This window comes from Pelodiscus sinensis, chromosome 13, assembly GCF_052426305.1.
Source record: "Pelodiscus sinensis isolate ZL-2025 chromosome 13, ASM5242630v1, whole genome shotgun sequence".
NCBI classification, from domain to species: Eukaryota; Metazoa; Chordata; order Testudines; family Trionychidae; genus Pelodiscus; species Pelodiscus sinensis.
The window spans coordinates 46,580,744-46,608,522 of record NC_143064.1 but is presented as its reverse complement, the minus strand read 5'-3'; the positions used below and the strand labels follow the sequence as shown (position 1 = coordinate 46,608,522).

At 52.0% G+C, this 27,779-nt stretch overlaps 1 protein-coding gene across 1 annotated transcript; it reads right to left on the bottom strand.

The window, feature by feature from the left end:
- Window positions 1-511: 511 nt before the first annotated feature.
- LOC149523670 (uncharacterized) lies at window positions 512-27,779 on the bottom strand. The gene is given in 7 exon segments (XM_089781722.1): window positions 512-2,733; window positions 2,736-2,765; window positions 5,509-5,634; window positions 6,392-6,670; window positions 11,556-11,897; window positions 26,341-26,593; window positions 27,699-27,779. Coding segments are annotated over 7 exon segments (1,170 nt in total). The 3' UTR covers window positions 512-2,674.

Below are 27,779 nucleotides of genomic sequence, written 5' to 3'. Positions count from 1 at the left end.
AGCCCGCAGAAGCGCTTTGAAGTGAAAGGGAGCGCCGGGAGAGGCATAAACTTCACACGCAGGTCTAAAATGAAAGTGCAGCTCCCGGACCTGTGCTGTTGCTGAACGTGTGTGTGTGTGTGTGTGTGTGTGTGTGTGTGTGTGTGTGTGTAGCTGTTTTTCCTTTTGTTTTAGCAAGATCAGACGAACATGGCTACCTCTCTATTACTAGACAGAGACAGACAGAGAGAGAGAGAGAGAAACAGCTCTTCGGTCTCGTGGCTTGGTTTAGGTTTCGGGCTTCCGGCACTGACAGCTCTTTGGGGCTGCGACTGTCTTCCTAGGTGTACGCCCAGCAGGGAGCACAGTGGGGTCTGGTCTCCTCTGGCCTCCAGGGGCTCTTGTAATACAACCATTCATTTCTCTTCCCATGCATTTGCCAGCCAGGGCCCTTTCCCCAGGGCTCTCTCTCTGACCTCACCCCCGAGCCCACCCCCTCACAGCACTACAGGGTGCCATGCAGGGGTAGCAGCAGAAAGGCCGAGAGCCGACTTGCCCACGGGGATCCGACATCTAGGAAGGATTATGGAATAGAATCTTAGAATCCTAGAGCTGGAAGAGAACTCAGGAATCAACGAGTCCAGCCCCCTGCCCAAGGCAGGACCAACCCAACTCAATCAACCCAGCCAGGGCTTTGTCAAGCCGGGACTTAAAAACCTCTAGGGATGGAGATTCCACTATTTTCCTAGGTAACCCATCCCAGTGCTTCCCCACCCGCCTAGGGAAATAATTTGTCCTAATATCCAACCTAGACCTCTCCCACTGTAACTGGAGCCCATTGCTCCTTGTTCTGCCATCAGTCACCACTGTGAACAGCCTCGCTCCAGCCTCTTTGGAACCCCCTTTCAGGAAGTTGCAGGCTGCTCTCAAATCCCCCCTCGCTCTTCTCTTCTGCAGCCTAAACAGACCCAAATCCCTCAGCCTCTCCTCCTAGGTCATGTGCTTCAGATCCCTAATCATTTTGGTTGCCCTCCGCCGGACCCTCTCCAATGCATCCACATCCTTTCTAAGCTGGGGGGCCCAGAACTGGACACGTACTCCAGATGTGCCTCACCAGAGCCGAATAAAGGGGAATAATGACATCTCTAGATCTGCTGGCAATGCTTCTCCTAATGCACCCTAATATGCCATTAGCCTTCTTGGCTACAAGTGCCCCCTGTTGACTCATATCCAGCTTCTCATCCACTGTAACCCCCAGGTCCTTTTCTGCAGAACTGCTACTTAGCCAGTCGGTCCCCAGCCCGTAACAATACTTGGGATTCTTCGGTCCCAAGGGCAGGACTCTACACTTGTCCTTGTTGAACCTCATCAGCTTTCTCTCGCAGAGGGGATAACAAGGCAGCCGGTGCGCTCTGGTCATTGCTGCTTGCCCTGCACCTGCCAGGCAGCGAGAACTTTCATCTCCAGACCCATCCAGCCAACACATTTCTCAGACAGCAGCGTGTGGGAGGTGAGACACCCGGCCCCGAATGTGACTAGTCTCTCTGCGCTCTGCCCTGCTGCATCTAATCCGCAGACCGTGGGTGGTAGTTTCCAATGACGTTTGAAAGTACACGGGGAAGATGTCACAGCCCAGCAGCCCCTCCAGCCAAGGCCCCAAACAGAAAGATTTGGGTCCTGTGTCTCAGAGGCAGTCCCTGGGAGAGCTGATTTGGCAGGACCCGCGGCACAACCTTGTCTAGCCACGCACAGTCTGAGAACCCTGCTGTCTATTTATCAGAGGCGCACGCCCTGCCGAACCATTCCTTAGATCGGACTCCACCTCCCACCTGTCTCAGGCTCACGTTAAGGATAACGTGAACAATGGGCCGTTCAGTAGCCCTCCCCTTTAAGGGAGGGCGCATAATGCTCTTTGCTTTTTTGCTAACAGGCTGCTGCGACTTTCCCCAGCTGATGGCACAGCCGTGGAAAGGGCACTCGTGAAGGTATGTGTACGGGTGGAACCTCTCTAGTCTGGCACTCTCTGGTCAGGCGACATCCGTGGTCCGGCATGATGTTAGTTAACTGGGTGTCCACTTATCAGGGGTGTGGCCAAGTTTCTCACGGTCCCATAAAGTTTGTTTACAGCCCCCCGTCCTGGCTCAGTGCTGTGTGCTGTTAGTTAGCTCTAATTGACCCCAACTGTCCTCTAAGAGCCCATTAAGCAGTGGCAGTGTTAGTGATGCTGCTAGACAATAGTGACCTCCCGTAGTCTGGCAAATTCTCTGGTTTGGTACTGGCCTGGTCCCCAGGGTGCCAGACTAGAGAGGTTCGGCCTGTACGAACACTAACAGCTGCCTGAGCAGAGAGCACATCACAGTGAAATCCCCACTGCCATTTCACTACCTGATTCCTTATGTCTGACCTTAGGCAAGTCACTACCCTCTCATTTCCTCCTCTGTAAAATGGGGACACAAATGGGCGTCGGGAGGCTCAGTAAATACTTCAAGACTGGGGTCTTCTCAGCTGCTTTGGAAGCATCCGTAAGTACCGCCGAGAGGTAGATAGGCGCGTGCAGCGAATATCCTTCCTCCTGGAGCTGCCTCTCCCCCTCATCCCTGGGACGTGCATGCGAGCAGGACAGGCTGGGGGCTTTGTACAGCTGATTACACAAAGCCCCTCTGAACAAAATCAGTCTGTCGCCTTCCTTTGCCGATTACTTCTTGAAGTGTCTGATGTAGGTGGGGGGCACGGTTGCACAGTTGGTTTTGGGTCTGTTTCAAAAGTCGCGTTCTCGTAAATGACATCTGTTTAAAAAGAAGAAAGCGAAACATGACCCTGCCTGGATCCAGCGGCTTCCGTGCAGGGTGTGGCCAGAGAGCTCCAGGGACAGATTATGAATAACGTGCTGCGGTCTCATTTGATAACCAGAGATGGGCAAAACCTGAGGAAAGGGGGCTTACAAATACCAGCGTGAACCCAGCCATCTGGTTCTTGTTTGTGCCAGAGGGCGCCGGAGCAGGACCGGGGGGGGAAGGAATATGCTGGGATGCAGCAGAGCATACAAGTGTATTACTGTGTGAGAACTGCTCTGCCCCTCCCCGACATCTCCAGTAATATGAAGGGGGAGCCCGCAGCATTGTGGGGAGTAAGGAGGGGCAAACTGCAGCAAGTTGGGGGGGTTGGAAATCCACCATGTCTCCAGAGGCCCCAAGAAAACCCTGCTCCCCTTAGAAGCGTGGCTGGTTCTGCGTCTGAAACACGCAGCGATTTCGATTCGGAATGCCCCGCTTTGCTCAGGAGGGTAACGTGGGCAGGCCCGGGTGGCGTTTCTGAGAGCGCTGCTCCCTGTAGCACCTTAGACTCTAACAAAGAGAGAGAGATAGTATCATGAGCTTTTGTGTGTACAACTCACTTCCTCAGATGGGCACCGTGGAGGAAAAAGGGGAGGAGCCTCCCATATATAACAGAAAAAGAAGGGAGAAGGGGGCAAAAGTACCTGCTGATGGGGCTAAATGAATGGGCTGGACGTGTCCCGTACTTAGCTTTTAATGTCAGTTGGGTGTTGAATAAAATGCCCCATGCAGTTCACGGGCCATTACAGGCAGTCCCCGAGTTACGCGGATCCGACGAAAGTCGGATCCGCACTTACGAACGGGACTTTCTCGCCCTGGAGCTCGCAGGCAGCAGGACTGCCCAGAGCGCAGCGGTCCCGCCACCTTGACCTCCGGGGTGAGAAAAGCTGCTCCGGGTGCCCCTGGTCTGCTGGGGACCGTCTCCAGCAGACCAGGGACACCTGGAGCAAAGCCGGGGAGGTGGAGGGGTCCCACGCCTCTGAGGCTTTGCTCTGGCAAAGCCTCAGAGGCGTGGGACTCCGCCGCCGCTACGGCTTTGCTCCCAGTGTCCCTGGTCTGCTGGAGACAGTCCCCAGCAGACCAGAGGCACCGGGAGCAAAGCGGCAGCGGTGGTGGAGTCCCGTGGCACCCCGCCGCCGCTGCCGCTTTGCTCCTGGTGCCTCTGGTCTGCTGGGGACCGTCTCCAGCAGACCAGGGACACCTGGAGCAAAGCCGGGAGGCGGCGGGGTCCCGCACCTCTGAGGCTTTGCTCCCCGTGTCCCTGGTCTGCTGGGGAGGGGGGGCGCAGCTAGTGGGCCCCCCCCCCCAGCAGACCAGGGAGATGTGGAGCAAAGCCCCAGGCCTGTGGTAGAGCAGGTGGGGCGCTGCCGGTTGGTCCCGCAGCACCGTTCCTTGGCGCTACTGGACCAACCCGGCAGCACCCCAGCTGCTCTGCCCCAGGAGTCCTGATTCAGCCGCTGCTGATCAGTTTCAGCAGCAGCTGAATCAGGACACCTGGGGCAGAGCAGCTGGGGTGCTTCTGGGTTGGTCCAGTAGTGCCGAGGAGCGGCGGCGCTACTGGACCAACCCAGCAGCACCCCAGCTGCTCTGCCCCAGGCGTCCCCAAGTCAGCCGCTGCTGAAACTGACCAGTGGCTGACTACAGGAAGCCCCTGCCCCGGGGCTTCCTGGAATCAGCCGCTGATCAGTTTCAGCAGCAGCTGACTTGGGGATGCCTGGGGTTCTTAAGTTGAATCTGTATGCAAGTCAGAACTGGCCTCCAGATTCAGCCGCTGTTGAAACTGATCAGTTTCAGCAGCGGCTGAATCTGGACGCCAGTTCCGACTTACATACAGATTCAACTTAAAAACAAACCTACAGTCCCTATCTTGTACGTAACCCGGGGACTGCCTGTATACTCAACATGGGCCTCTTTTTTCTCCACTCTGCTCATCTAGGAAGTGGACTGTGTGCACAAAAGCTGATGATACTAGATATGTATTTTTGTTAGTCTCCAAGGTGCTACAAGGCCACTCTTTTTTTTTTTTTTTTTTTTTTTTTTTTAAATTACAGACTCACATGGCTCCCCCTCTGAGGAACACCGAGTGAGACTTTCCTTGTATGGCTGCAAAGGCAGGAGGCAGGCCCAGGGGAGGGAATAGGGTTGCCAGATGGTTTCAACAAAAATTCTGAACACTCCCTCCACCCGAAAAAAATGCCACCGGGGAAAAAATTCTGTTGGGGGGGAGACCAAGATTGTTGAGCAAAACACAAAAAGGGACCCCAAGAGTTAAACAAACAAATAAATAAATAAATGAACACCATGGCCCCTTTCAGTGCATTCAGAGTCAGATTAGGGGTAGGAAGAGGAGAGGTTGAGCACTAAGACCCAGGGAAGGCACTGCTTCCCCTTCCCGGCGGCCATCTTCTTTTCTTGGTCAAGCCAGAAGGAAGCTTCCCTGCAGAACCAGGTAAGCAGGGGCTCCGGAGTCTGGGCCAGTTGCTGAATGTGTCGTAGGGTTGCCAGGTAGTTTGGTATCTTCACCTCCTGTCAGGGAAAAAACCAGAAAATACTGGACATTTTAGGTGTCTGGTATTTTCTGCATTTTTTTACCGGGCAGGAGGTGAAAATACCGAACAATCCGGGTCAATACCGGACACCTGGTGACCCTAGGAGGGAAGCGTGCAGCAGAGAGGGAAGGCGGAGGTACTGGTACCTGACTGGCCCTTGGGGCTGCATTTCCTGGTCCTTCTCAGCCATCGGACAACATAGAAGAGGAGAATAGCACAGCCCAGATAGCAGGGGTACCTGTAGAGGCCATAGCTCAGCCAGGGTGAGGCACCTGGGTAGGGTGAATGGAAACACAGAACAGAAACAAAACCTGTTCAGGGCAAACGATCCAAAATGCTACCCAGAAACATCTGCAGGCTTGAGCATTGTGGTTGCATTTACCCCTGTGGTGTGGGTGTGAGGGAGAGACTATAACAGGGCTGCTACTTCACGAATGGTCCCTCATAGCCCAAGTTCCCTTTGCAGCACCCTCCCCCTATTTTCCCTCATCAGGACCCCAAAGGGTTTGTCTACACTGCCTCCTGAACCCTGGTTTGACTCCGGTTTGAGCGCGAGCTGCACTTTCTACATACAAATGAGTGTGGCCCTGCTCAGCAAGCACTCAGGGCTCGGGTCCTACAACCCTGCTAAGCGGGGTGCATCAGAGCCCCCATCCCCATGCCCTGTCATTTGGCGGGGTGGATGCCATCCAAGCAGCAGACCTGAGTCAGGAGGGCTGTGTTGTGCCTTAGAGACCCAGGTCCAGCAATTATATACCCGGGGTTACAATGCAGTGTGAATGCTCAAGTGTGTAAGATGCAGAGCCAAGGCAGGGCCTTGTCGGGAAGGGCAGCATGTGGGGGGATTTGGGGCCCAGTGGCGGTGGGGCACCCCCTGGGAAAAAGAAAGTCAGTGCCCGCATTGAGCTCAGAAACACAGCGAGGCTTCAAGATGTGACAGAGTAGGGCTTTGTGTGCTGCTTTCTGTCTACATGCCGTGGCATAGGCTCGGGTTATGACAACAGTTAATAAGGACTTCCCCCCCCTTACCGGCACAGAGCTGCAGGAAGAAATCTTTATGCCCGTAGCTGAGTGCATTGTTCACCACACATGTGTACTTCCCAACGTCAGATTGCTGGAGGTTAAGGAGAGTGAGCGACGTGTTGTTCTTAGACAGGATGGTGCGGTCTCCAGTTGGCAAACTCTGGTTGCATTTCTCCCAGGAGTACGACAGGGCGTTTCCTGTTCCCACTGAGCAACTCAAAGTGATGTTGTTCCCTGGATACGGAGCAGGTAAACTGCTGGTGATGAACACGCTCGACACAGGTACTGAAAAACCACAAGAGGGGCTGTCAAGTTATGGCGACCTCCAAACACAGAGGAAGGGGGGAATGCAAAGGATTGTGGGTAACATTATGCACATTATCACTGCTTTACTTTGCAAATCTGCATTCTAGTCGCTACCGGAGAGCTGTTCCGAAAATGTGTCATTAAAAATGGTTCATAAATGCTTTTGGTGATGTTTTCAAAGCAAGAATGTTCCATTTTTATTTACTTTTTATTTAGAAATAGAAGACAATTAGATTGGAAAGTGGTGGTGGTGGAGTTTGAAGTCAAATGCAAAACAAAACATTGGAACTGGCCCAAAATGGTGATAAAAATCCTTTGGGTTCATATACACATATACAGGGCTCACCAAGCTGCGGCAAGCCCTGCTCGCCAGTCGCGCAGTTCAGCACCCTGCGCGCGCGCAGACCGCTCTGCAGCTCCGTGCCGGGCTATAATCTACTTGCCTCTGGCGAGTAGATTACCTAAATTGTCGAGTTCTCTGTGTGTGTGTGTGTGTGTGTGTGTGTGTGTGTGTGTGTGGGGCGAGTAGATTACCTAAATTGTCGAGTCCTCTGTGTGTGTGTGTGTGTGTGTGTGTGTGTGTGTGTGTGTATATATATATATATACTTTTCATCCCAATTCGAGATGGGGAAAAGGAGAATTTTTGAAAATATTCACAAGATGGGGACAAGGTTTTCCACCCGGCTCTGGTCGGTGGTACACAGCAATGGTGTGAGTGTCTATTATCCATTAAGTTTAACTTGCCAAGAAATGCAACCCTTTGACTACCTGGAAATCCCCAGTTAAGGAACCCAAGTGATCTTAACCCTGCCAGAAAGAGACACCGGCCTTCTCTACAGTCCCTTCTTTGCAGGTAAAGTGCCAAAAATGGGCACATGACAGGGTAGCTGGTCCCTTTGAGTAGAGCAGTCTCAGCGCCCCAGATGGGGACAACTGTGGCTAGCTAAAAGGGAACAGGGCGATACCTGGGGCTATGGAAGCCTGCCACATCACGGGACAGGAAGGAGTGCTTAGGACAGGCATTGCCTGGGGAAAAGAAGCCACGTGGCAGTGGGGCTATCCCCTGTGATGAGTCTCTGGAGCAGGAGACCCAGGAAGGGAGCAGAGCTGTCTGGAAGTGGGAAGCTGCGAAGGGCAGGATCACCAGAGACTCCTAGGAGAGGGATCCCTGAAACCCAAAGGCAAAGGGTGAGCAAAGGGCCTGCTTCGGTTTGTTTCACTTGCCTGCGTTTGGACCTTCTTCCGGGAGCCTGGGCACAGCAGTGCTGTGTGCTCTGGGCGCTTTGATGAGAAGTGGTGTGTCATTGCTTTCATTTGGCCATTTGCTGGCCAAGAAACTGAGCCGTGATTTGACAGGCACTGGGTTTGCCTGTGACAGAAGCTGGAGAGTGACCCGCCCACGCGATGATTCAAATGGAGGCATTCTCGTTTTTTTGTGGCCACTGATGTTCTGACCACATTGGCCAGGGCTGGGTACTTTTGGATAGGTTTCTGATTGGCTCATGGTGTTGCTATGGAGCAGGGCTGAGGGGGTTGGGCGACCTCGGTACTGAATTTCTGTATGTTTCAGGGATAACTCTTGGGCTGTAGCTCTTTTATAGGCAGCTCACTGCGAGCATTCTGCACCTGAAAATCGCTGAACGTTCTTGTCTGTCTGCTTCTGGGGTTTCTAATGCACTTGCGATCTAAGGCTGTTTCTTTTAAGAAACTCATTTGGTAGAATGTTGCCAGAAGGAGAACCCAGAAAGGGGCATGAAGGGAGCCAGAGCAAATTCAATTAACAATTGACGCAAACGTGTGGATGGGGTTTGCTGTGTCCACACGGCACTAATCCCAATCCTCCAACACATGTTTGGCACTGGGGAGGCCACATCTGGAGGATTGCATTCAGTTCTGGGCTCCCCACTATAGAAAGGATGTGGGCGCATTGGAGAGGGTCCAGCAGAGGGAAACCAAAATGATTGGGGGCTGGAGCACGTAACCTACGAGGAGAGACTGAGGGATTTGGGTTTATTTAGTCTGCAGAAGAGAAGAGTGAGGGGGGATTTGAGAGCAGCCTGCAACTTCCCGAATAGGATGGAGAGAGGCTGTTCTCAGTGGTGGCAGATGGCAGAACGAGGAGCAATGGGCTCACGTTGCAGTGGAGAAGGCTGGATAGTAGGACAAACTATTTCCCTAGGAGGATGGGGAAGCACTGAGATGGATTCCCTAGGGAGGAGGTGGAATCTCCATCCCTGGAGGTGTTTAAGTCTTGGCGTGACAAAGCCCTGGCTGGGATGATTGAGTTGGGGTTGGTCCTGCTTTGGGCAGGGGGCTGGACTTGACGACTCCTGAGGTCTCTTCCAGCTCTAGGATTCTATTATTCTATGTTGGACTTTTTATCCAGAAGCAGCGCTGATCAATCTCCTTCGAGCAGGCTTTCCCAGCTGGTGTGTACCAGATGTGGCTGGTCATTAGGCAAACACATAGTAAAGATGCTCCTTTGATTCATATTTGGACTGTAAAGATGAATTACAGTCCAAAGAGAATCAATAAATACATTAAAAATACATTAAAAGCAAGAGGAAGACCAAGGACAGGGTAGGCCCACTGCTTAGTGAGGAGGGAGAAGCAGTAACAGGAAACTTGGAAATGGCGGAGATGCTCAATGACTTCTTTGTTTCGGTCTTCACCGAGAAGTCTGGAAGTGTGCCTAACGTAGTGAATACAAGCAGAGAGAGGGTAAGTTTAGAAGATAGGATACACAAAGAACAAGTTAAAAGTCACTTAGGAAAGTTAGATGTCAGCAAGTCACCAGGTCCCGATGAAATGCATCCCAGGATACTCAAGGAGCTGATAGAGGAGGTATCTGAGCCTTTAGCTATGATCTTTGAAAAATCATGGCAGACAGGAGAGATTCCAGAAGACTGGAAAAGGGCAAATATTGTGCCCATCTATAAAAAGGGGAATAAGAACAACCCAGGAAACTATAGACCGGTCAGTTTAACGTCTGTCCCAGGGAAGATAATGGAGCAGGTAATTAAGGAAATCCTATGCAAACACTTGGAAGGTAATAAAGTGATAGGGAATAGCCAGCATGGGTTTGTGAAGAACAAGTCATGCCAAACTAATCTGATAGCTTTCTTTGATAAGATAACGAGCCTTGTGGATAAGGGAGAAGCGGTGGATGTCATATACCTAGACTTTAGTAAGGCATTTGATACGGTCTCGCATGATATTCTTATTGATAAACTAGGCAAATATAACTTAGATAGGGCCACGATAAGGTGGGTGCATAATTGGCTGGATAACCGTAGTCAGAGAGTTGTTGTTAACGGTTCTAAATCCTGCTGGAAAGGGATAACAGGTGGAGTTCCTCAAGGGTCTGTTTTGGGACCCGTACTGTTCAATATCTTCATCAATGATGTAGATATTGGGATAGAGAGTACGTTTATTAAGTTTGCAGATGATACCAAACTGGGTGGGGTTGCGACTTCTTTGGAGGATAGGGACATAATTCAAAATGACCTTAGCAAGTTAGAGAAATGGTCAGAGGTAAACAGGATGAGGTTTAATAAAGAGAAATGCAAAGTGCTCCACTTAGGAAGGAACAATCAGTTCCATACATACAAGATGGGAAGCGACTGTCTAGGAAGGAGCATGGCGGAAAGGGATCTAGGGGTCATAGTGGACCACAAGTTGAATATGAGTCAACAGTGTGATGCTGTTGCAAAAAAAGCAAATATGATTCTAGGTTGTATCAACAGGTGTGTTGTAAGCAAAACTCGTGAAGTCATTCTGCCGCTCTACTCTGCACTAGTTAGGCCTCAGTTGGAGTACTGTGTCCAGTTCTGGGCGCCACATTTCAAGAAAGATGTGGAGAAATTGGAAAGGGTACAGAGAAGAGCGACAAGAATGATTAAAGGTCTAGAGAACATGACCTATGAAGCCAGGCTTCATGAACTGGGCTTGTTTAGTTTGGAAAAAAGAAGATTAAGGGGGGACATGATAGCGGTTTTCAAATATCTAAAAGGGTGTCACAAGGAAGAAGGAGAAAATTTGTTCCTCTTGGTTTCTGAGGACAGGACAAGGAGTAATGGGATTAAAGTGCAGCAGGGGAGGTTTAGATTGGACATTAGGAAAAAATTCCTAACTGTCAGGGTGGTCAAATATTGGAATAAATTGCCAAGGGAGGTGGTGGAATCTCCCTCTCTGGAGATATTTAAGAACAGGTTAGATAGACATCTGTCAGGGATGGTGTAGGTGGAGCTTGGTCCTGCCTTGAGGGCGGGGGGCTGGACTCGATGACCTCTTGAGGTCCCTTCCAGTCCTATTATTCTATGATTCTATGATTCTATGAATAAGCAAAGGGCAGGAAAGAGCAAATATATTAAATCTATTTTACCGGCCGGTGAGGCAGGAGTCGAATGGAGATCGCTTAAGACCCAGCCTTTATCTTGACATTAGTTTTCATGTTCAAGAAACTGGCTTTCAAGAGAACTCTTTTATCAGCTCTCTGTACGTTCTCTTGAATAGCCCAGCCCCCTTGTTCATTTCAGCCTTAAGAACATCAGAACGGCCAGACCAAAGATCCATCAGCCCAGTGTCCTGTCTGCTTACAGTGGCCAGCGCCAGGTGCCCCAGAGGGAGTAAACAGAACAGGGAATCATCAAATGATCCCTCCCTTGTCACCCATTCCCAGCCCCTGACAATCAGAGGCCAGGGACACCCTCCCTGCCTATCCTGGCTAATAGCCATCAATGACTTAACCTCCATGAATGTCTGTCTAGCCTTTTCTAACCAGACGAGAGCAGGGGGGTGCACTGCATTTTGTCACTGACTACTCAGAAGTGTGCAAGTTGGATTGTACAAAAGGCCGCTTACTGATCACGGTGACTCTTGTGCTCATCTGTGGCGGCTTCTCTGAGTTGTTAAGCTGAATGGTGAGAGTATAGACTCCTTCGTCGCTCAAAGTCACATGATGAATCCTCAAGGAGAAGTTTGTAAGAGAAAAGTCAACTCTCTGTTTGTATCTTTGATCAATGTGTTTGCTGTTGGAGCCGGGCGAGTATGTTACGATGGAGACAGTGTTGTTTTCTCTCCCATTTAGCCGTGCGCACCACTCCACATTAAAGACCAAAGAAATACTGTGATTGGTCCCTGGCAGCAGCAGTGTGGAGTTGAATCTCTGAGGGATTTCCTCAGTCTTTTCCGCCAGCGCGATCTCTGAGGAGAAGTCAATCAGAAGAGCATTAGTGGTGCTGGACAGGTGACTGGAGTCTAACTCCCATTTTGCTCAGGGAGGTTGGAAGCAGTGCTGGAAGGAGGCGCTCAGGGGCGCATTGGCAAGGAAGGGCCCCCTTGCCTGGCCTCCTTCGGAAGGAGGCGAGTGCGCTCCGTTTTCAGCGTGTGTGTAGCCCGGTCTACACTGGCGCTTTTAATCGGGCTGTAACTCGAGGTAATTGGCTGCCATAACTCCACCTAATTACCCTGAATGTAAATGCAATGGAGACACTCGGTGTTGCTGTAGACCCCAGCATTTGCCCCTGGTAGTAGTTTGGTTTTGAGACCCACAGGGTGTTGTGGTACCACGGGTGGCAGTGCTGGGACTCCCCACCCCAGGGAGTCTGCTGCTGCTGATAGAGGAGGGGCAGTGAAAGGAGAGGCCCAACAGGTTTTCAGCTGTCACAAAATTAGACACAGTCCAGCCATTGTGGCTCGTGGCCTGTATGGGGTATGCCCACAGGCGCTACGGTCTCTAGCTTGGTTCCTGTGGCAGCCATTTTGAGAAGCACATCACCCCCCCCCCCTCGTTTTCAGGGACCTGTGGTTTGACACCTCTGTTTCCTCCTCTGGCTTCAACACCTCTCGCCTTCCCCCCTCGGCCTGCCCAGAGCCATGGCCGGTTTGCGGCCTGGGTTTCTCAGAACTGACAGGAAGTGCCAGCCTCTGCAACAGGCAAATGGAGGGCGAGCAGTAGTCACACCTGGTAACCTAGGGCACCAAGGAGCGGAGTTTCCAAGTGCTGGGGCTAGAGCAATATGCCAAGGGATGGGAGACGAAGGGCGCGTCAGGCCCATGATGTTCCTAAGGCCTCTGAGACTGCACCAAACGTGCCAATGATAGCTGGGCGCTGCTCCGTCGGTGACATGGATAAACGGGCCTCACAGGCTCACGACTGCCACCAGCCCTATGGGCTCCTGGCTCTGCTGGCCCCGTGGGCTTTGGGCTGCCACTGGCCCTCTGGGCTCTCCATGGCCCACCCTTTCTGAGAGCTTCTGCTCCTGGCTGTCCCTCTAGTTCACAGGGACTAAATTCACTAAAATTCTTTATTCTGTGAATTCTTCATCAACGATTTAGATATTGGCATTGCGAGTTCGCTTATTAAGTTTGCAGATGATACCAAAGTGGGAGGGGTTGCAACTGCTTTGGAGGGTGGGGTCATAGTTCAAAATGAAACTAGAGAAATGGTCTGAGGTAAATAGGATGAAGTTTAACTGACAAATGCAACGTGCTTCACGTAGGAAGGGACAATCGGTTTCACACACACAGAATGGGAAGTGACTGTCTAGGAAGGAGTCCTGCAGAAAGGGATCTAGGGATCATAGAGGACCACAAGCTAAATATGAGTCAACAGTGTGACGTTGTTGCAAAAAAAGCAGACATGATTCTGAGCTGCCTTAACAGGAGCGCGGTGAGCAAGACATGAGAAGTCATTCTTCCGCTCTACTCTGCGCTGATTAGACCTCAACTGGAATATTGTGTCCAGTTCTGGGCACCACATTTCAAGAATGATGTGGGGAAATTGGGGAAGGTCCTGGGAAGAGCAACAAGAATGATGAAAGGTCGAGAGAACATGAACTATGAGGGAAGACTGAAAGAATTGGGCTTGTTTAGTTTGGAAAGGAGAAGACGGAGAGGGGACATGAGAGCGGTTTTCAAGTATCTAAAAGGGTGTCACAAGGAGGAGGGAGAAAAATTGTTCTCTGAGGACAGGTCAAGAAGCAATGGGCTTAAATTGCAGCGTGGGCGGGTTAGGTTGCACATTAGGAAAAACTTCCTGCCTGTCAGGGTGGTTAAACACTGGAATAAGTTGCCTACAGAGGTTGTGGAATCTCCATCCCTGGGGATACTTAAGAACAGATTGGACAGACACCTGTCAGGGATGATCTAGATCAGGGGTTCCCAACCTGGGGTACGTGTACCCCAAGGGAGTACGAGAAGCTTGTCAAGGGAGTATGGGGAATATTTGGTAAATAACTAGATTATCCTAATTAAAATATTCCCAAAGTAGTAGTGTTAGTGAAAAAAGTTGTGGATTCTAAAGTCTAGAATTTATTTCCTTTCATATTGAATAGGGGATACGGGAAGGTTTACTAAAAGCCAAGGGGATACGGGGACTGAAAAGGTTGGGAACCCCTGATCTAGACGATGCTTGGTCCTGCTGGGAGGGCAGGGGACTGGATTTGACCTTTCGAGGTTCCTTCCAGCCCTAGTGTTCTATGATTCAAGAATCCTTATTCCCTAGTGTGAGAGAGGGTGCAGGCAGGGTGTGCTGGACATGACTCTTGAGGTTAAGAGCAGAAACATTGATGCTAATTATCAGCTAAATTGTAACTTTAACAACAAGGCCCTGCAGGAGGAAGAACCCGTCCCCAGAAGCCAGGAGGAAGCATGGGGAGAACTGTGTCTCGCGGGGGGACTCTGAGTCACACAGCATCCCGGGCAGGGCTTTTCCTAACTTGGCATTGCTGTCTTACCACAGGGCGGCAAGGAAGGTTACACTCCAGCCCCGTGTGGTCTGACAGGCTGAGAGCGGCTGAGTGATTTCTGGTGGGTAGGGGGGTATGTCTCTTGGTATCTCCTCCATCAGCGGGCGGTGAGTTTCCTTGGGAAACCACTGATTTTTTTCTTTTTAACCTTAAAAAATGTCTTTAAAGCAGTTGATGTGGGGATTGGTGTGATGCCAGCTCACGGTAGATCCAGCCTTACCAAGCCAGACATTACTGCTGGGCATGGGCACGTCAGCAAGCTCACGGAGAAGGCTCGATGGGCAGTTTTTGATGCCCGCAGCTGCCTAGAGCTGTGGGCACAGGGGAAGCAGCCTCACTAAACTAAACTGAGCCTGTTTGATAAAGGGATTCTTGCTGGATGGCTCTTGTCAGTGTTTTTTTTTTTGTTAAAAAAAAAAAAAAGTGCCAGTACTCCAGGGGAAAAGTTGTTGATCAAAAGCAAAACCAAACAAACAAAAGCTGGGGTGGGACCGGCATTGCCCTTTTAAGAGACGCAGCCCTTTTAAGACACACGGTCCAGCCGACTGTTGGATATTTGTGTACAGAGGTGCTGGTACATTCTGTTCTTTCCAGGTAAGCTCTGACTGGAGGTGCTGGTACTACGTAAAAAAAAGCACAGGCTCTTGTCACCAACACTGCTTTAACATCAGCCACTAGCATCACGTCACTTACCGGGTCGAAAGCAAGTGAAACAGAGCAGAAGAGCAAACAGCATTTTGGGTGGAGTTCCCCGGAGAATATTCTTGTGGGAAAGAAGTGGGAGACCTAGAGATTGAGATAAAAGAGTGAAGAGGGCGGCTTTAGTAAACAATTTGCTGGTACAAATCTATCTTTGCATCTATCAAATAGAAGGGCAATCTCTTGGGTGCCAACTGAGCGGTTTAAATTAAAAGGCTGTTTCTGCCACTGCTTCCCTGTGTGGACTTGGGCAAGTCACTTAATCTGCCATGTGCTCCTGTCATTAACAACTGTAGCAGAGTGCATTTGCACCAGGTGGAGAGGGGGGATCGTGTGAATCCAGGGTGCCTGGGCAAAACCTCAGCTCTGGCGTGTCCTAACTTCCAGCTACGTGACATTGCAGCCTGAGTGTTCTCCTTGGTAGTTGTGGGATGGAATTACTGACATTTTAAACAACATAAAAGGGGAAAAAGCAAAACCTTCTTTTTTTCCCATTGACTGCCCATGTGATTCATCAGCTGGGCAGGCGTCTTTAGATCCACCGCACGGTACTTTACCATGCAAGGTAACGGAGTAACTGGCAGCAGTAAGAGGTTGTTATCTTCTATATACACCTGCTGCTGCCGGGTGATGAGCCATGGATTTTGCCAGTGGGTCTCACAGCTATAGCTGTGGACAGCAGAGGAATGTGGCGATTGAGGTAACATGGGTTCCAGGCTCTGGAGGGGAATGTTTTAGTGGTGACAAATCTTCTATACTCGCGCCCTCACCTATGTGTTGCCTTCTACTCCCAAGCCTCCCCCTCAGCCAGTTCGTCACCTGCTGCATTCCTTCTGCGTCTCGCTGTGCCCCCAGCTCTCTGCGCCTTTCCTCCTGTCTCCAGCGCCTGCCATTCTCAGCACCTCTTGTCCCTACCTTCCATCTGTCTTCCATCCTGTCCTGCCCCTCCCCCAGCCCTGCATGTCTTTCTCCTCCACATTATGATTCTAGGTTGTATCAACAGGTGTGTTGTAAGCAAAACTCGTGAAGTCATTCTGCCGCTCTACTCTGCACTAGTTAGGCCTCAGCTGGAGTACTGTGTCCAGTTCTGGGCGCCACATTTCAAGAAAGATGTGGAGAAATTGGAAAGGGTACAGAGAAGAGCGACAAGAATGATTAAAGGTCTAGAGAACATGACCTATGAAGCCAGGCTTCATGAACCGGGCTTGTTTAGTTTGGAAAAAAGAAGATTAAGGGGGGACATGATAGCGGTCTTCAAATATCTAAAAGGGTGTCACAAGGAGGAAGGAGAAAATTTGTTCCTCTTGGTTTCTGAGGACAGGACAAGGAGTAATGGGCTTAAAGTGCAGCAGGGGAGGTTTAGATTGGACATTAGGAAAAAATTCCTAACTGTCAGGGTGGTCAAATATTGGAATAAATTGCCAAGGGAGGTGGTGGAATCTCCCTCTCTGGAGATATTTAAGAACAGGTTAGATAGACATCTGTCAGGGATGGTGTAGGTGGAGCTTGGTCCTGCCTTGAGGGCGGGGGGCTGGACTCGATGACCTCTTGAGGTCCCTTCCAGTCCTATTATTCTATGATTCTATGATTCTAGCCTGGATGCTTTCTCTGACTCCTCCTTGCTGCCTGGGAACCAGTCGTGGCATAGAAAAAGTAGAGGAGAGACCCTCCTGGCTTCAGAATCCCAGTCCAGTCCTCTATGCCACTCTGCCTCCCGGTCCTGTAATGCTGCTCTTAAGTCTGGCCCTGCTCACACTGGGATCAGTGGGAGCTTATATAAGAATGGCCCGACCAAAGATCCGTCTAGCTCAGCATCCTGTATTCTGACAGTGGCCAATGCCAGGTGCCCCAGAGGGAGAGAACAGAACAGGGAATCGTCAAGTGATCCCTCCCCATCACCCATTCCCAGCTTCTGACAAACAGAGGCTAGCGACACCCTCCCTGCCCATCCTGGCTAATAAGTATTGATGGACCTTTCCTCCATGAATGTATCTAGTTCTTTTTTGAACCCTGTTCAAGTCTTGGCCTTCACAATATCCTCTGGCAAGGAGTTCCACAGGTTGACTGTGGGCTGCATGAAGAAAAAATTCCTTTTGTTTGTTTTAAACCTGCTACCCCAGTTTGTCATGGGGCACAGGGTTGACTTTCCTTGCTGGCTTTCTCCTCCTAGCAACCAAACAGAAGCAGGAGAAAGGCTTTTGCCTCTAGTACGTGTGATGTTGGCAGACTGAGTGCGTGGTCCTGTCAGGGCCTCTAGGCCTCACTGAACACTGGCGAGGGCCCAGCTGGGTTTGTGCTGTGACTATAAAAGGGTTTGCTGAAAGTGTGAAATCGCACAGGCAGGAGAGAAATAGTAGCAAGTGTGACATGCCGGTTTACCCCAATGCTCGCTGTCCCCTCCTGCATAAACACAGGACGGATACCTGACAAACCACCGGGGAACATCAGTGGTGAAAAGACTTTGCGATGGCTTCCAGGCCCGTGAAGAGGGGCCACGCACCAGCCCGTCCCAGCACAACTGGAATGCTAAGGGAAGGACACACAAACCCCTGTCGGAGAAGAGCTGCTATCCTTGGGCTTCTTGGAATTTGGAGAGGGCAGCTTTACTAAGCATAAGCAACGGCCCCTGAGTTGCTTACCCCGTATTAGCCCTAATGGACATGGAATGCTTGCAGGTTGTGTCAGCTTCTGCTGCCTTGTGAAACGCAAGGTTGTAACTCGTGTGTGTGTGTATGTGTGTTTACCGGCTTTAACCTTGACAATAGCTCGTATTGCTTTATCCTGCTGAATAAGTCTTGAGTTCATCACAGAATTGTCTGCAAGTGTTGTCAGTTCTACTCTAACTCTCTTATCGAATACACTTAAAACCAACAAATGGTCTGGTAGCACTTTAAAGATTCACAAAACATGTTGATGGGATCATGAGTTTTCGTGGGCGCAGCCCACTTCTTCAGCTGAGCAACTCTTCGGAAGTGGGCTGTGCCCACGAAAGCTCATGATCCCATTTACATGTTTTGTGAGTCTTTAAAGTGCTACCCGACTATTTGTTGTGTTAAGTGTATCCGGTACAGACTAACTCGGCTCCCCCTGAACATCTTATCTTTGGGTAAGTTATTCAGAGTTACCAGACTAGTGTTTGTTGAAGGGGCCACAAGTCACACGGGCAGGCTTGTGGCCGGATAGGGGACGGTCTGTGACTCTTTGGTGAGGCTGTTGTGGTGCTTTAGGAGTTCACACACAGGCAGCAGCATGGGGAGGCAGCCAGTTTCCTGGGAGTCGGGTCCTTTAAAGCGTGTCCCGGCTCCTACCTGCCAGCCCATACCAGGGGGCTGCTGCCTCTGATACAGAGGCAGCAGCGAGGGGTGGCAGCCAGCTCCCTGGGGGCAGGGCCGGAGCCTGCATGTAACCATTCACAGTAACCAATATGCTCAGGCTTCTCGGGTAACCGTGGAAATGCTTCTCCGACTACATTCCCAGCAAAATGCAATTCTAGAGCTCACAGCCCATTTGGGTTTTGTGTCCTGCTTCTTCCCAGCCTGCCTGGAGGTTGGCACTCTGGGGGGATCAGCCTCCCAAAGCCGCCTGACAGGATGTGTCAGCTCTCGTTATGATTTGATCGGCAGAAATTCTTTGAAGTGCAGGGGAAGCTGGGCTTGCAAAGAGTTTGGGCTGTGCCATTTCTGCCTTTCAGTTCTTCATTTTGGAACACAAAAGATCCAGGCCACAAGTGCCAGGAAACAGCTTCCCCAAATCTGATTCCAGCTTTGTGGCTACTGCAGATACTAACAATCAAAGCAACACCCTGAATGATTTCATGGCCTTATCCTACCCTCTCATGGGCGACGGGTATCCTAGGCAAGAGACGGCAATATTCAACTTATTTATAAATGATCTAGGGAAAGGGGTTAACAGTGAGGTGGCAAAATTTGCAGATGCTACCAAACTGCTCAAGATCGTTAAGACTGAAGTTGTCTGTGAAGAGCTTCAAAAAGATCTCACCAAACTAAGTGACTGGGCAACAAAATGGCAAATGGAATTTCATGTTGATAAATGTAAAGTAATGCATGTTGGAAGTAATCATCCCAACTATACGTGCAATACGATGGGGACTAATTTAGCTACAACTGCTCAAGAGAGATCTTGGAGTCATTATGGATAGTTCTCTGAAAACATCCACTCCGTGTGCAGCAGCAGTCAAAAAAACAAACAATGTTAGGAATCATTTAAAAAGAGAGAGAGAATAAGACCAAAAATACCGTATTGCCTCTATATAAAACCGTGGTACGTCCACATCTTGAATATTGCATATAGATGTGGTTGCCTCATCTCCAAAAGATATATTGGCATTGGAAAAGATTCAGAAAAGGGCAACAAAAATGACGAGGGGTTTGGAACGGGTCCCATGTGAAGAGAGATTAAATTGACTTGGACTTTTCACCTTAGAAAAGAGGAGACTAAGGGGGGATATGATAGAGGTCTATAAAATCATGCCTGGTGTGGAGAAAGTGACTAATGAAAAGTTATTTACTTATTCCCACAATGTAAGTGTACCCCACATACCTAGTGGGGTTACTGAGTAATGCAAGTGGCACCTAGACCACTGTAACAGTTAAGATCAAGAGACCTCTACAGCATGGGGTATGTCTACACTTGCACCCTTCTTCGAGAGAGGGATGCAAATGAAGACATTCGAAATTGCAATTGAAGCCAGGATTTGCATAATCACGTTATGGCGCTATTTCCTCAAACAATGAGATTTACAAGTTATTTCGAGAGAAGGGTTTTCTCTCGAAATAACCTCATCTTAACAGCGTCTGTTATTTTGAAATAGCACCATAACACGATTATGCAAATGAAGCATGGGATATTTAAATCCTAGCTTCATTTACAATTTCGAATGTCTTCATTTGCATCCCTCTCTCGAAAGAGGGTGCAAGTGTAGACATACCCTAGGGGTCACCAAATGAAATTAATAGGCTGTAGGTTCAAAACAAACAAACAAACAGAAGTTTTTTCTTCACCCAGCACACAGTCAACCTGTGGAACTCCTTGCCAGAGGATGTGGTGAAAGCTAGGACTTTAACAGGGTTCAGAAAAGAGCTAGATAGATTCATAGAGGTTAGGTCCACCATTGGCTATTAGCCAGGATAGCCTCTGTTGGTCTGGAGGTGAGTAATGGGGAGGGATCATGTGAGAATTCCCTGTTGTGTTCCCTTCCTCTGGGACACCTGGCATTGGTGGGGAGGAGGAGGCTGGGTGGGGCCATCAGGCCTCAGTGTGGGGGGGGGGAATGCATGGACTCTGGTGGGCGGGGTTGGGGGGGGCTTGCCTCCTCAAGCCATGAGGTCGCCCACCGCCCATATTCAGGTAGGACTGAGCCTGTAAGGGATTTATAAAAGCAGCGGTGGGAGAGGGGAGACGACAGATTAAACACAGAAGTGCAAAGAGCTCTTCCTCTTTCTTTATAGATCTGGTTGGGCCTGTCCGTGGGTGGAAAGACATCTTAACTCATAAACACTCGATAGCATGGAAGATAATAATTCAGCCAGAGAAATTCCTCTCTAAAGACTGGAGCTAAAATCTTTACCCCCAGGAGTAATCTTTCCCTGCACCCGCTGTCTTGTGTAGGCAGGGAGATTCAGGAAACTTAACCCGAATTAACTAAAAGCACGAATTCAGCGTAGGTAATGACCCCTCCCCCCTCCACCCCCCCCCCCCCGTGGGATTGCTCTGGTATAGAACCGAAGTGACCTTCATTGTGTTCAGCTGAATTCACTTCGGAATTCATAATCTGTCTCGCAGAACAGAGCTCTGCTTTTGGCCCTGCACTGTGCTGTATTAGTAGTGTGAACAGGACCGAGTCCAGTTTACATCCATGGGAAGCAACAGGTGCGAGGATCCACACAGGGGATCGCAGCCTTAGCTGGAAATGATCTGCACGCAAAAAGCAGATCAGCGTTGCCAACCCGCAGAAATTTCATTTACGGACAAAATGGGAAAAATTTATGGACACATTTTTTAACGGACATAATTTTTATACTATAGTAAGAAGACACAAATGTCCAAAAGTGAAAAGTAATCATTGTCATTCATACACCACAAGAACAACAATAAGCTATTTAACTCACTTTCATTTAGTCACGGTCCTGGAAGTTTTCCATTTTGTGATCGTACATCCGAACACTGACAACTAAACAACTAAAACGTGCAATTTCCACTGCTCCGCAGTAAAATAGCTGGAGCAGCACAGAAGAAATGTAATTGCTATAGAATAGTTGCTGTTTTGAAATGTTATTGCACTTTTACGGAATTTACGGACACCTCAATTTTTTTACGGACTTTACGGACATGTCCAATTGCGGTTAATTTTTTACGGACTGTCTGTAAATTTACTGACGGTTGGCAACCCTGAAGCAGATGGAAGACGGCCAGTCGGCCTCGGAAGCCAAGTGCAATGTCAGACCGATGAGCACATGTATTTCGAAGGTGCTTTGAAACTCACGTAGTAAGTGCGGCGCTCAAGCCAGGCAGAAGAGGAAGAGGGTAACAGGGTGTGAAGCAGAGAGCAGGAATAAGGGAAACAAAAGGGGAGAGTGAAAATACTAAAATGAAGCCGAGTGCCTGGCAAAAATTGAGAGCAACAAAAACTAAGTACCCTGCAGAGCCTGCCCTGCGTATTAGTCTGCAAGCAAAACCCCTACAGAAACTAACGAGAGCTACCTAGCTCCACCCGAGTTTAAAGTCCAACCAAATCTCTGCTCCAGAAAGAAACAAGCCCCTAAGGGTTGTTCTCCAATCACTGTGCAGTAGCCGAACTGCCCAGGGGATTCGGGTGCCGTGTGCTGGGAGGACGGTCACAGCAGCCCAACTTTTTTGATTCTGCCCATGTTTCTCGGCGGGAAGAAGTAATAAACTTTCCAGCGCTCACCTTCCTTCCTGCTGCTCGGGTGTGTGCGGTCTGGTGCTGGGTGCTGGAGGAGAGCGGTAAAGGGGGTGTATATGTGGCCAGAGGGGAAATGACAAGACTGTTTCCTGCCTCTGGAGGTGTCTCTCAGAACGAGGTGTGATGCAAGAGAAACCAAAAGCCCCCACAGCGACGAATGAACAGCGCCGTCCGTCGGTGCAAAGAATGCAGAGAACAGGGGGCATGTTTTACCTGCAGCGTGGGCTGGCAAATCCATCTGGGCTTTCATCCACCTAGCCAGAAAGAGACGCGCGGATGAAGTAAAATGCCGAATGGACACGTCAGCTCCTCCAGGGTTTTTTTGATTCTGCTTTCTGGCTGATGGCTGTGCAGGGAAGCATACAAGGGGGGGAGGGCAAAGGGGGGTTCAGCGTGCAGCCAGCCTCGAGTGAGAGGGGTGGGCTGGGCCCGTCTGAGGAGCCGCCCGTTTCCCCTCTCTTTGGTTTTGGTTCTGCTGTGGTATCCTGTTTCTAAGAACTAACGTCACGGTCCAATGCAGCCTTTCTCTGCCCCGCTTCTGCTGGAGGGGGCTTTTTGCTGCCCGCTTCAGGGGAACTGGGCCCGGTGGACTGGGCCGGTTCTGTGGCTACCCCAGGACCAGGCAGAATGTGGCGCATCTGCCATTGGTAACAGGCAACACCAGGATACCTCAGGCACCCCAGTGCTAGCACTTGGGGGGGGCAGAGACTGAGGGAGTGTGCCTAGAAGGGGGGGCATGGAGCTTAGGCTTGGTTTGGGGGTGACGGTCAGAAGAAGGGGTGCTGGGCCTGAATGGGGTGCACTGCCATTGGGGGGGAATGGCCCTAGAAGCGATAAGAATTACAATAATCCTTTTCCTCACCAAGTGTGAATAGTGGGCTACCGTCCTTAGGGCACAGCACAGGTGGGGCTTAGGGGAAATCGTCTGGGAACCCAGTGGGCTGCATTTTACCCCGCTTCTCTGAGCGTGGGCTGTGGACATACCCCAAAGCATGAGTCACTCCTTTCCAGAAAGCCATGGCAGGAGATAAACATCTTGGCCACAACTCAAATCTCTGTGACCAAGGGCTGATCGGCGCATGGTGTCTGCGTGGTGTCAGTCGCTTGCCGAGAGGTCCGGTTTATTTGGTGGGTTTTTTTAAAGCTACATAGTTACAACCCCAGGGCAGCCACAGCAGGGCTGGTTGAAAGGGGAGACGAGCTGTCCTGGCATAAGCAGCCACGATGGGCCGTACAAACCCCAGACTGGCCAGGAGAAGATTGAGGGATGGTGGGCCCAGTCAACCCCGACACACCCGCCGTGTCAGGTGTGGAGAGGGTGGTTACAAGCAGAGCCTACAGAGCCGGGTCTGGCCAGGAAGCAGAGCAGAGACCTGCCACAGGAACATGGCTGCTCGCAGGACCCAGGCTGGGAAATTGTTCCTGGGGATCGGGTGTCCGGAGAGAGGTGGGGATGGGCTGAGATCACGACACTGGCCCTACAAGAGAAGAACTGGACTGTGGCCCAATCAGCTGATTAGGATGCAAACACGCTTGTGGCTAATCACCGAGGGGCTCCCCAGGGCAGGGAGCCGGCTAGAAGCCGGGGGGGGGGGGGGCTGCCGGAGGGGTGGGAAGTGGGGGTGCTCTGTCACCCTGTGGCTTTGGGCACCCTGACCTCGTGCCCCTGCTGCTGGGCCCACTGTTGCCGGGGGGCTCTGCTGCTGGCCTGGGTCCGGCTCAGCCACTGGCGTAGCATCCAGCCCTGGCTTGGCAGTGCTGGCAGGGGGCGGAGTCGCCTCTATTGGCCAACGTGGCCATTACTGGACTCTTAGCGTCCCCCTGTACTGGTATTTATGATCAGTTGTGTGACCGTCTCGATACATTATCATATCTATAGCAGCCCAATGTCTGTGTCTCTGTAATGCTGAAATGCTGGCTGTTCCCTCTGCGCGGCGCTGCTGCCTCCCGCCGTGGCGCTCGGCTGACTTCTGTGCCGCTAAGCCAGGCTGCTGCGGGGGAGCAAGCGGTGCAAGCGGCCGTTTGGGCTCCATGCTCCCCATGCAGCACCCCCGCGCTTGTGCCGCTTGCTCCCCTGTGGCGGCCCGGCTGAGCGGCGCAGAAGTCAGCCGAGCGCCACCGCGGGAGGCGAAGGGGGGAGGGGCGGTGCTGTTCACTGCTAGGGGGCGGGGCCTGGAGCCGCTGTTACACCGCACGTCACCGGCCCGCCCCCCTTCGCCTCCTGCCGTGGCGCTCGGCTGACTTTGCACCACTCAGCCGGGCCGCCGCGTGGGAGCAAGTGGTGCAAGCGACCGTTTGGGCTCCATGCTCCCCATGCAGCACAGGGAGCGTGGAGCCAAAACGGCTGCTTGGTCTCCACGGTCCCCCGAGTGAGAGGCAGGAGGCGGAGGAGAGCTGAGAGAGAGAGAGGCAGGAGGCAGAGGAGAGCGAGAGAGAGAGAGGCAGGAGGCGGAGGAGAGCTGAGAGAGAGAGAGGCAGGAGGCGGAGGAGAGCTGAGAGAGAGAGAGGCAGGAGGCAGAGGAGAGCGAGAGAGAGAGAGGCAGGAGGCGGAGGAGAGCTGAGAGAGAGAGAGGCAGGAGGCGGAGGAGAGCTGAGAGAGAGAGAGGCAGGAGGCAGAGGAGAGCGAGAGAGAGAGAGGCAGGAGGCAGAGGAGAGCTGAGAGAGAGAGAGGCAGGAGGCAGAGGAGAGCTGAGAGAGAGAGAGGAAGGGGGCGGAGGAGAGCTGAGAGAGAGAGAGGCAGGAGGCGGAGGAGAGCTGAGAGAGAGAGAGGCAGGAGGCGGAGGAGAGCGAGAGAGAGAGAGAGGCAGGAGGCAGAGGAGAGCTGAGAGAGAGAGAGGAAGGGGGCGGAGGAGAGCTGAGAGAGAGAGAGGCAGGAGGCGGAGGAGAGCTGAGAGAGAGAGAGGCAGGAGGCGGAGGAGAGCTGAGAGAGAGAGAGGCAGGAGGCGGAGGAGAGCTGAGAGAGAGAGAGGCAGGAGGCAGAGGAGAGCGAGAGAGAGAGAGGCAGGAGGCAGAGGAGAGCTGAGAGAGAGAGAGGCAGGAGGCAGAGGAGAGCTGAGAGAGAGAGAGGAAGGGGGCGGAGGAGAGCTGAGAGAGAGAGAGGCAGGAGGCGGAGGAGAGCTGAGAGAGAGAGAGGCAGGAGGCGGAGGAGAGCGAGAGAGAGAGAGAGGCAGGAGGCAGAGGAGAGCTGAGAGAGAGAGAGGAAGGGGGCGGAGGAGAGCTGAGAGAGAGAGAGGCAGGAGGCGGAGGAGAGCTGAGAGAGAGAGAGGCAGGAGGCGGAGGAGAGCTGAGAGAGAGAGAGGCAGGAGGCGGAGGAGAGCTGAGAGAGAGAGAGGCAGGAGGCGGAGGAGAGCTGAGAGAGAGAGCGAGAGACCGGAGGCTCAGGAGAGAAGACCGACGTGGAGGAGAGACCTGAAAATCCCGTTTTATGACTGGGTAATTGGCTAGTAATCCACAATGGCTGATACCCAGCCCTCCACCCCCAAGCACCTGCGCTCTATTTACCTCACAGATACATCAGATTAATGAACTGCCGTACATGGAATGGTGGCTGTCTCATGCTATCAGACCTACTTCTCAGCTGAGGCTCACCCAGCGTAATCCCACTGACTTTAGGGAAATCGGTGCTAACACTCAACTGATCACAGCGGCGGATCCCAAACCTGTTGTTCGGGAGTTGGATGACTCGCAGAGGATGCCATTGATATTCCTTTCCAGACCCAGCTCTCCTCGCTCCAGAAAGGACATGTGATGCGGCCAAAACCGGCATTGGGCCGTAACGTGCAGCTGCGACTTCTTCATCTTTCGCCGAGTGTGGAACGTGTCCCATCGTGGGCGGTGGCAGATTACCCGAGCAGCACCTCACTTACCCCCGGCCTCAATTATTCAAAAACTCAAGCCAATGTCAGCCCTGGCCGGAAAGAAACACCTTGAAACTGTGACCTGAGTGTTACCCATTTGAGAGACATCCCTGGGTTTGCAGAGAGCCTGAACCAACAGTTCTGAGGTGTCAGCTTCCCCTTTTATTTCAACGGATGCCAGCGATGATGGGTAAGCGATCCCTAAGCGATCCCACTGCTGTGACAACAGAGGTAGGAAAGAAGGGGGCCGTTCATTCGGAAGGTCTACACTGGAGTTCCTCACAGTGAGGGGCTGGAGAGGGCAGAAGATGCACCCATTGAGAAGGTTAGGCCTTTGGCAACTGTGGCGAGGTGGTTCACCGTCACTCCTCGCCTCTCGCACCCTCAGTCCTTTTCACCTCCGGCAAATCGCCGGACCATCGGCTTGTCGTCCTCCTGGGAGTTCGTTCCCAACTCGCACTCACGAGTCGCTGGGGCCGGAATGTCCTCACACGGGCTCGGCCCACTCCGGTCCTCGGGTGGGGTGTCCGTGGCACCCCGCTCCCGGTAAAAGTCCCCCAGTCGCTGGATCTGGTCTTCCCGTTCCTGGGCGGGTCCGCATGCTCGGGTGCTCCGGCCAGAGCCCTCCGGCTGCTGCTCCGCTGGAGCCGTCTATGGGGGAGGAGAGAACGCCGCCAGTTCCCGTCCCTTCCTGGCTCTCTCTCCCCTCTCTTCCCTTGCCACCGCCCTTTTGACCCGGCGCGCCGGGTGCGTCCTCCCCTGCCGCTCTGCTGCCGCCTGCGTCCCTCGGGGTCCTATTGCCCGCCGCGGGCGGCGTGTCTGCAGCCTCAGTTCCACCTTCGGCTGTGTGCCTTGCCTCCCCGGCTTCCCCGGGTTGCTTGGCTGCACGCCCGCTCTGCACTCCGGCTGCCAAACGGCCGGCTTCCCCGGGGCGCCCCGCTGCCTCCCCGCCGCACGCCTCTGTAGGGCTGCGGCTGTCAGTGCAGGGATCGCCTTCCCCATCACAGGAACACAGAGTGAGCGGTGTAAGGGGAGGCCGGGAAGAGTTTTATTCCCAGACGTCGGGAACACTGCCATACGCCATTCGAACACACTGTGTCGGGGGCATCCCCCAGTGGTCTGTGGCGCTCGTACTCTCCATGGTGCTGATTTCTGCTCATTGTTACGAGGGCGTTTCCCTCCGTGCCGAGTGAGGCTAGACGGACACTTCAGGCATGTGGTGGCCCAGCACAGTCCTACAGGCTGTATGCAGTGTTGTTCCAGTGTCAGTCCCAGGATGTCAGACAGACGAGGGGGGTGGGGTACTAGCCGTCACTCGGGGTGGCTCGTTTCGTTTGGGGAGCTGCTATCAGCAAAGCACCCCTGAAAGAGGGGCTAGATTTGCCACCTCGAGCAGCCTGTCTCCTTCCCTGGCATTGTAGTCTATGGGCTCCTACATTCACCCCCCCAAATCTGAGTGAGTGGCACAGGGACCTGGCACACAGGGTCACAATGCCGCTCAGATTCGGTCTGGGCATGGACTCCCCGGCTCCAGGGCCTACGAACAAAAGCACTTCCTGGCCGGCCTAAGCTAGATTTACACTAGGATGTATAGCTACAGCAAGAAACCTTTGCTAGTGCAGACTCACCTGGCTATGGGATACCAGATCTTCACTTGGGCTTCACTCACTTGCTCTCCCTTTGTCAGGCTGTGCGGTGTAAGCAGTGTGGTTATGAATGAGTAACGTCTGGTGGCAGGGAGTGAATCAGTGTTCACCTCTGGTGGCTGCTCCGCTGAAGAAGAAAAGAGCCTACTACTGCTGCTGGCGGATCCTTCTCTCAAGTCGTAGAGGCTCAT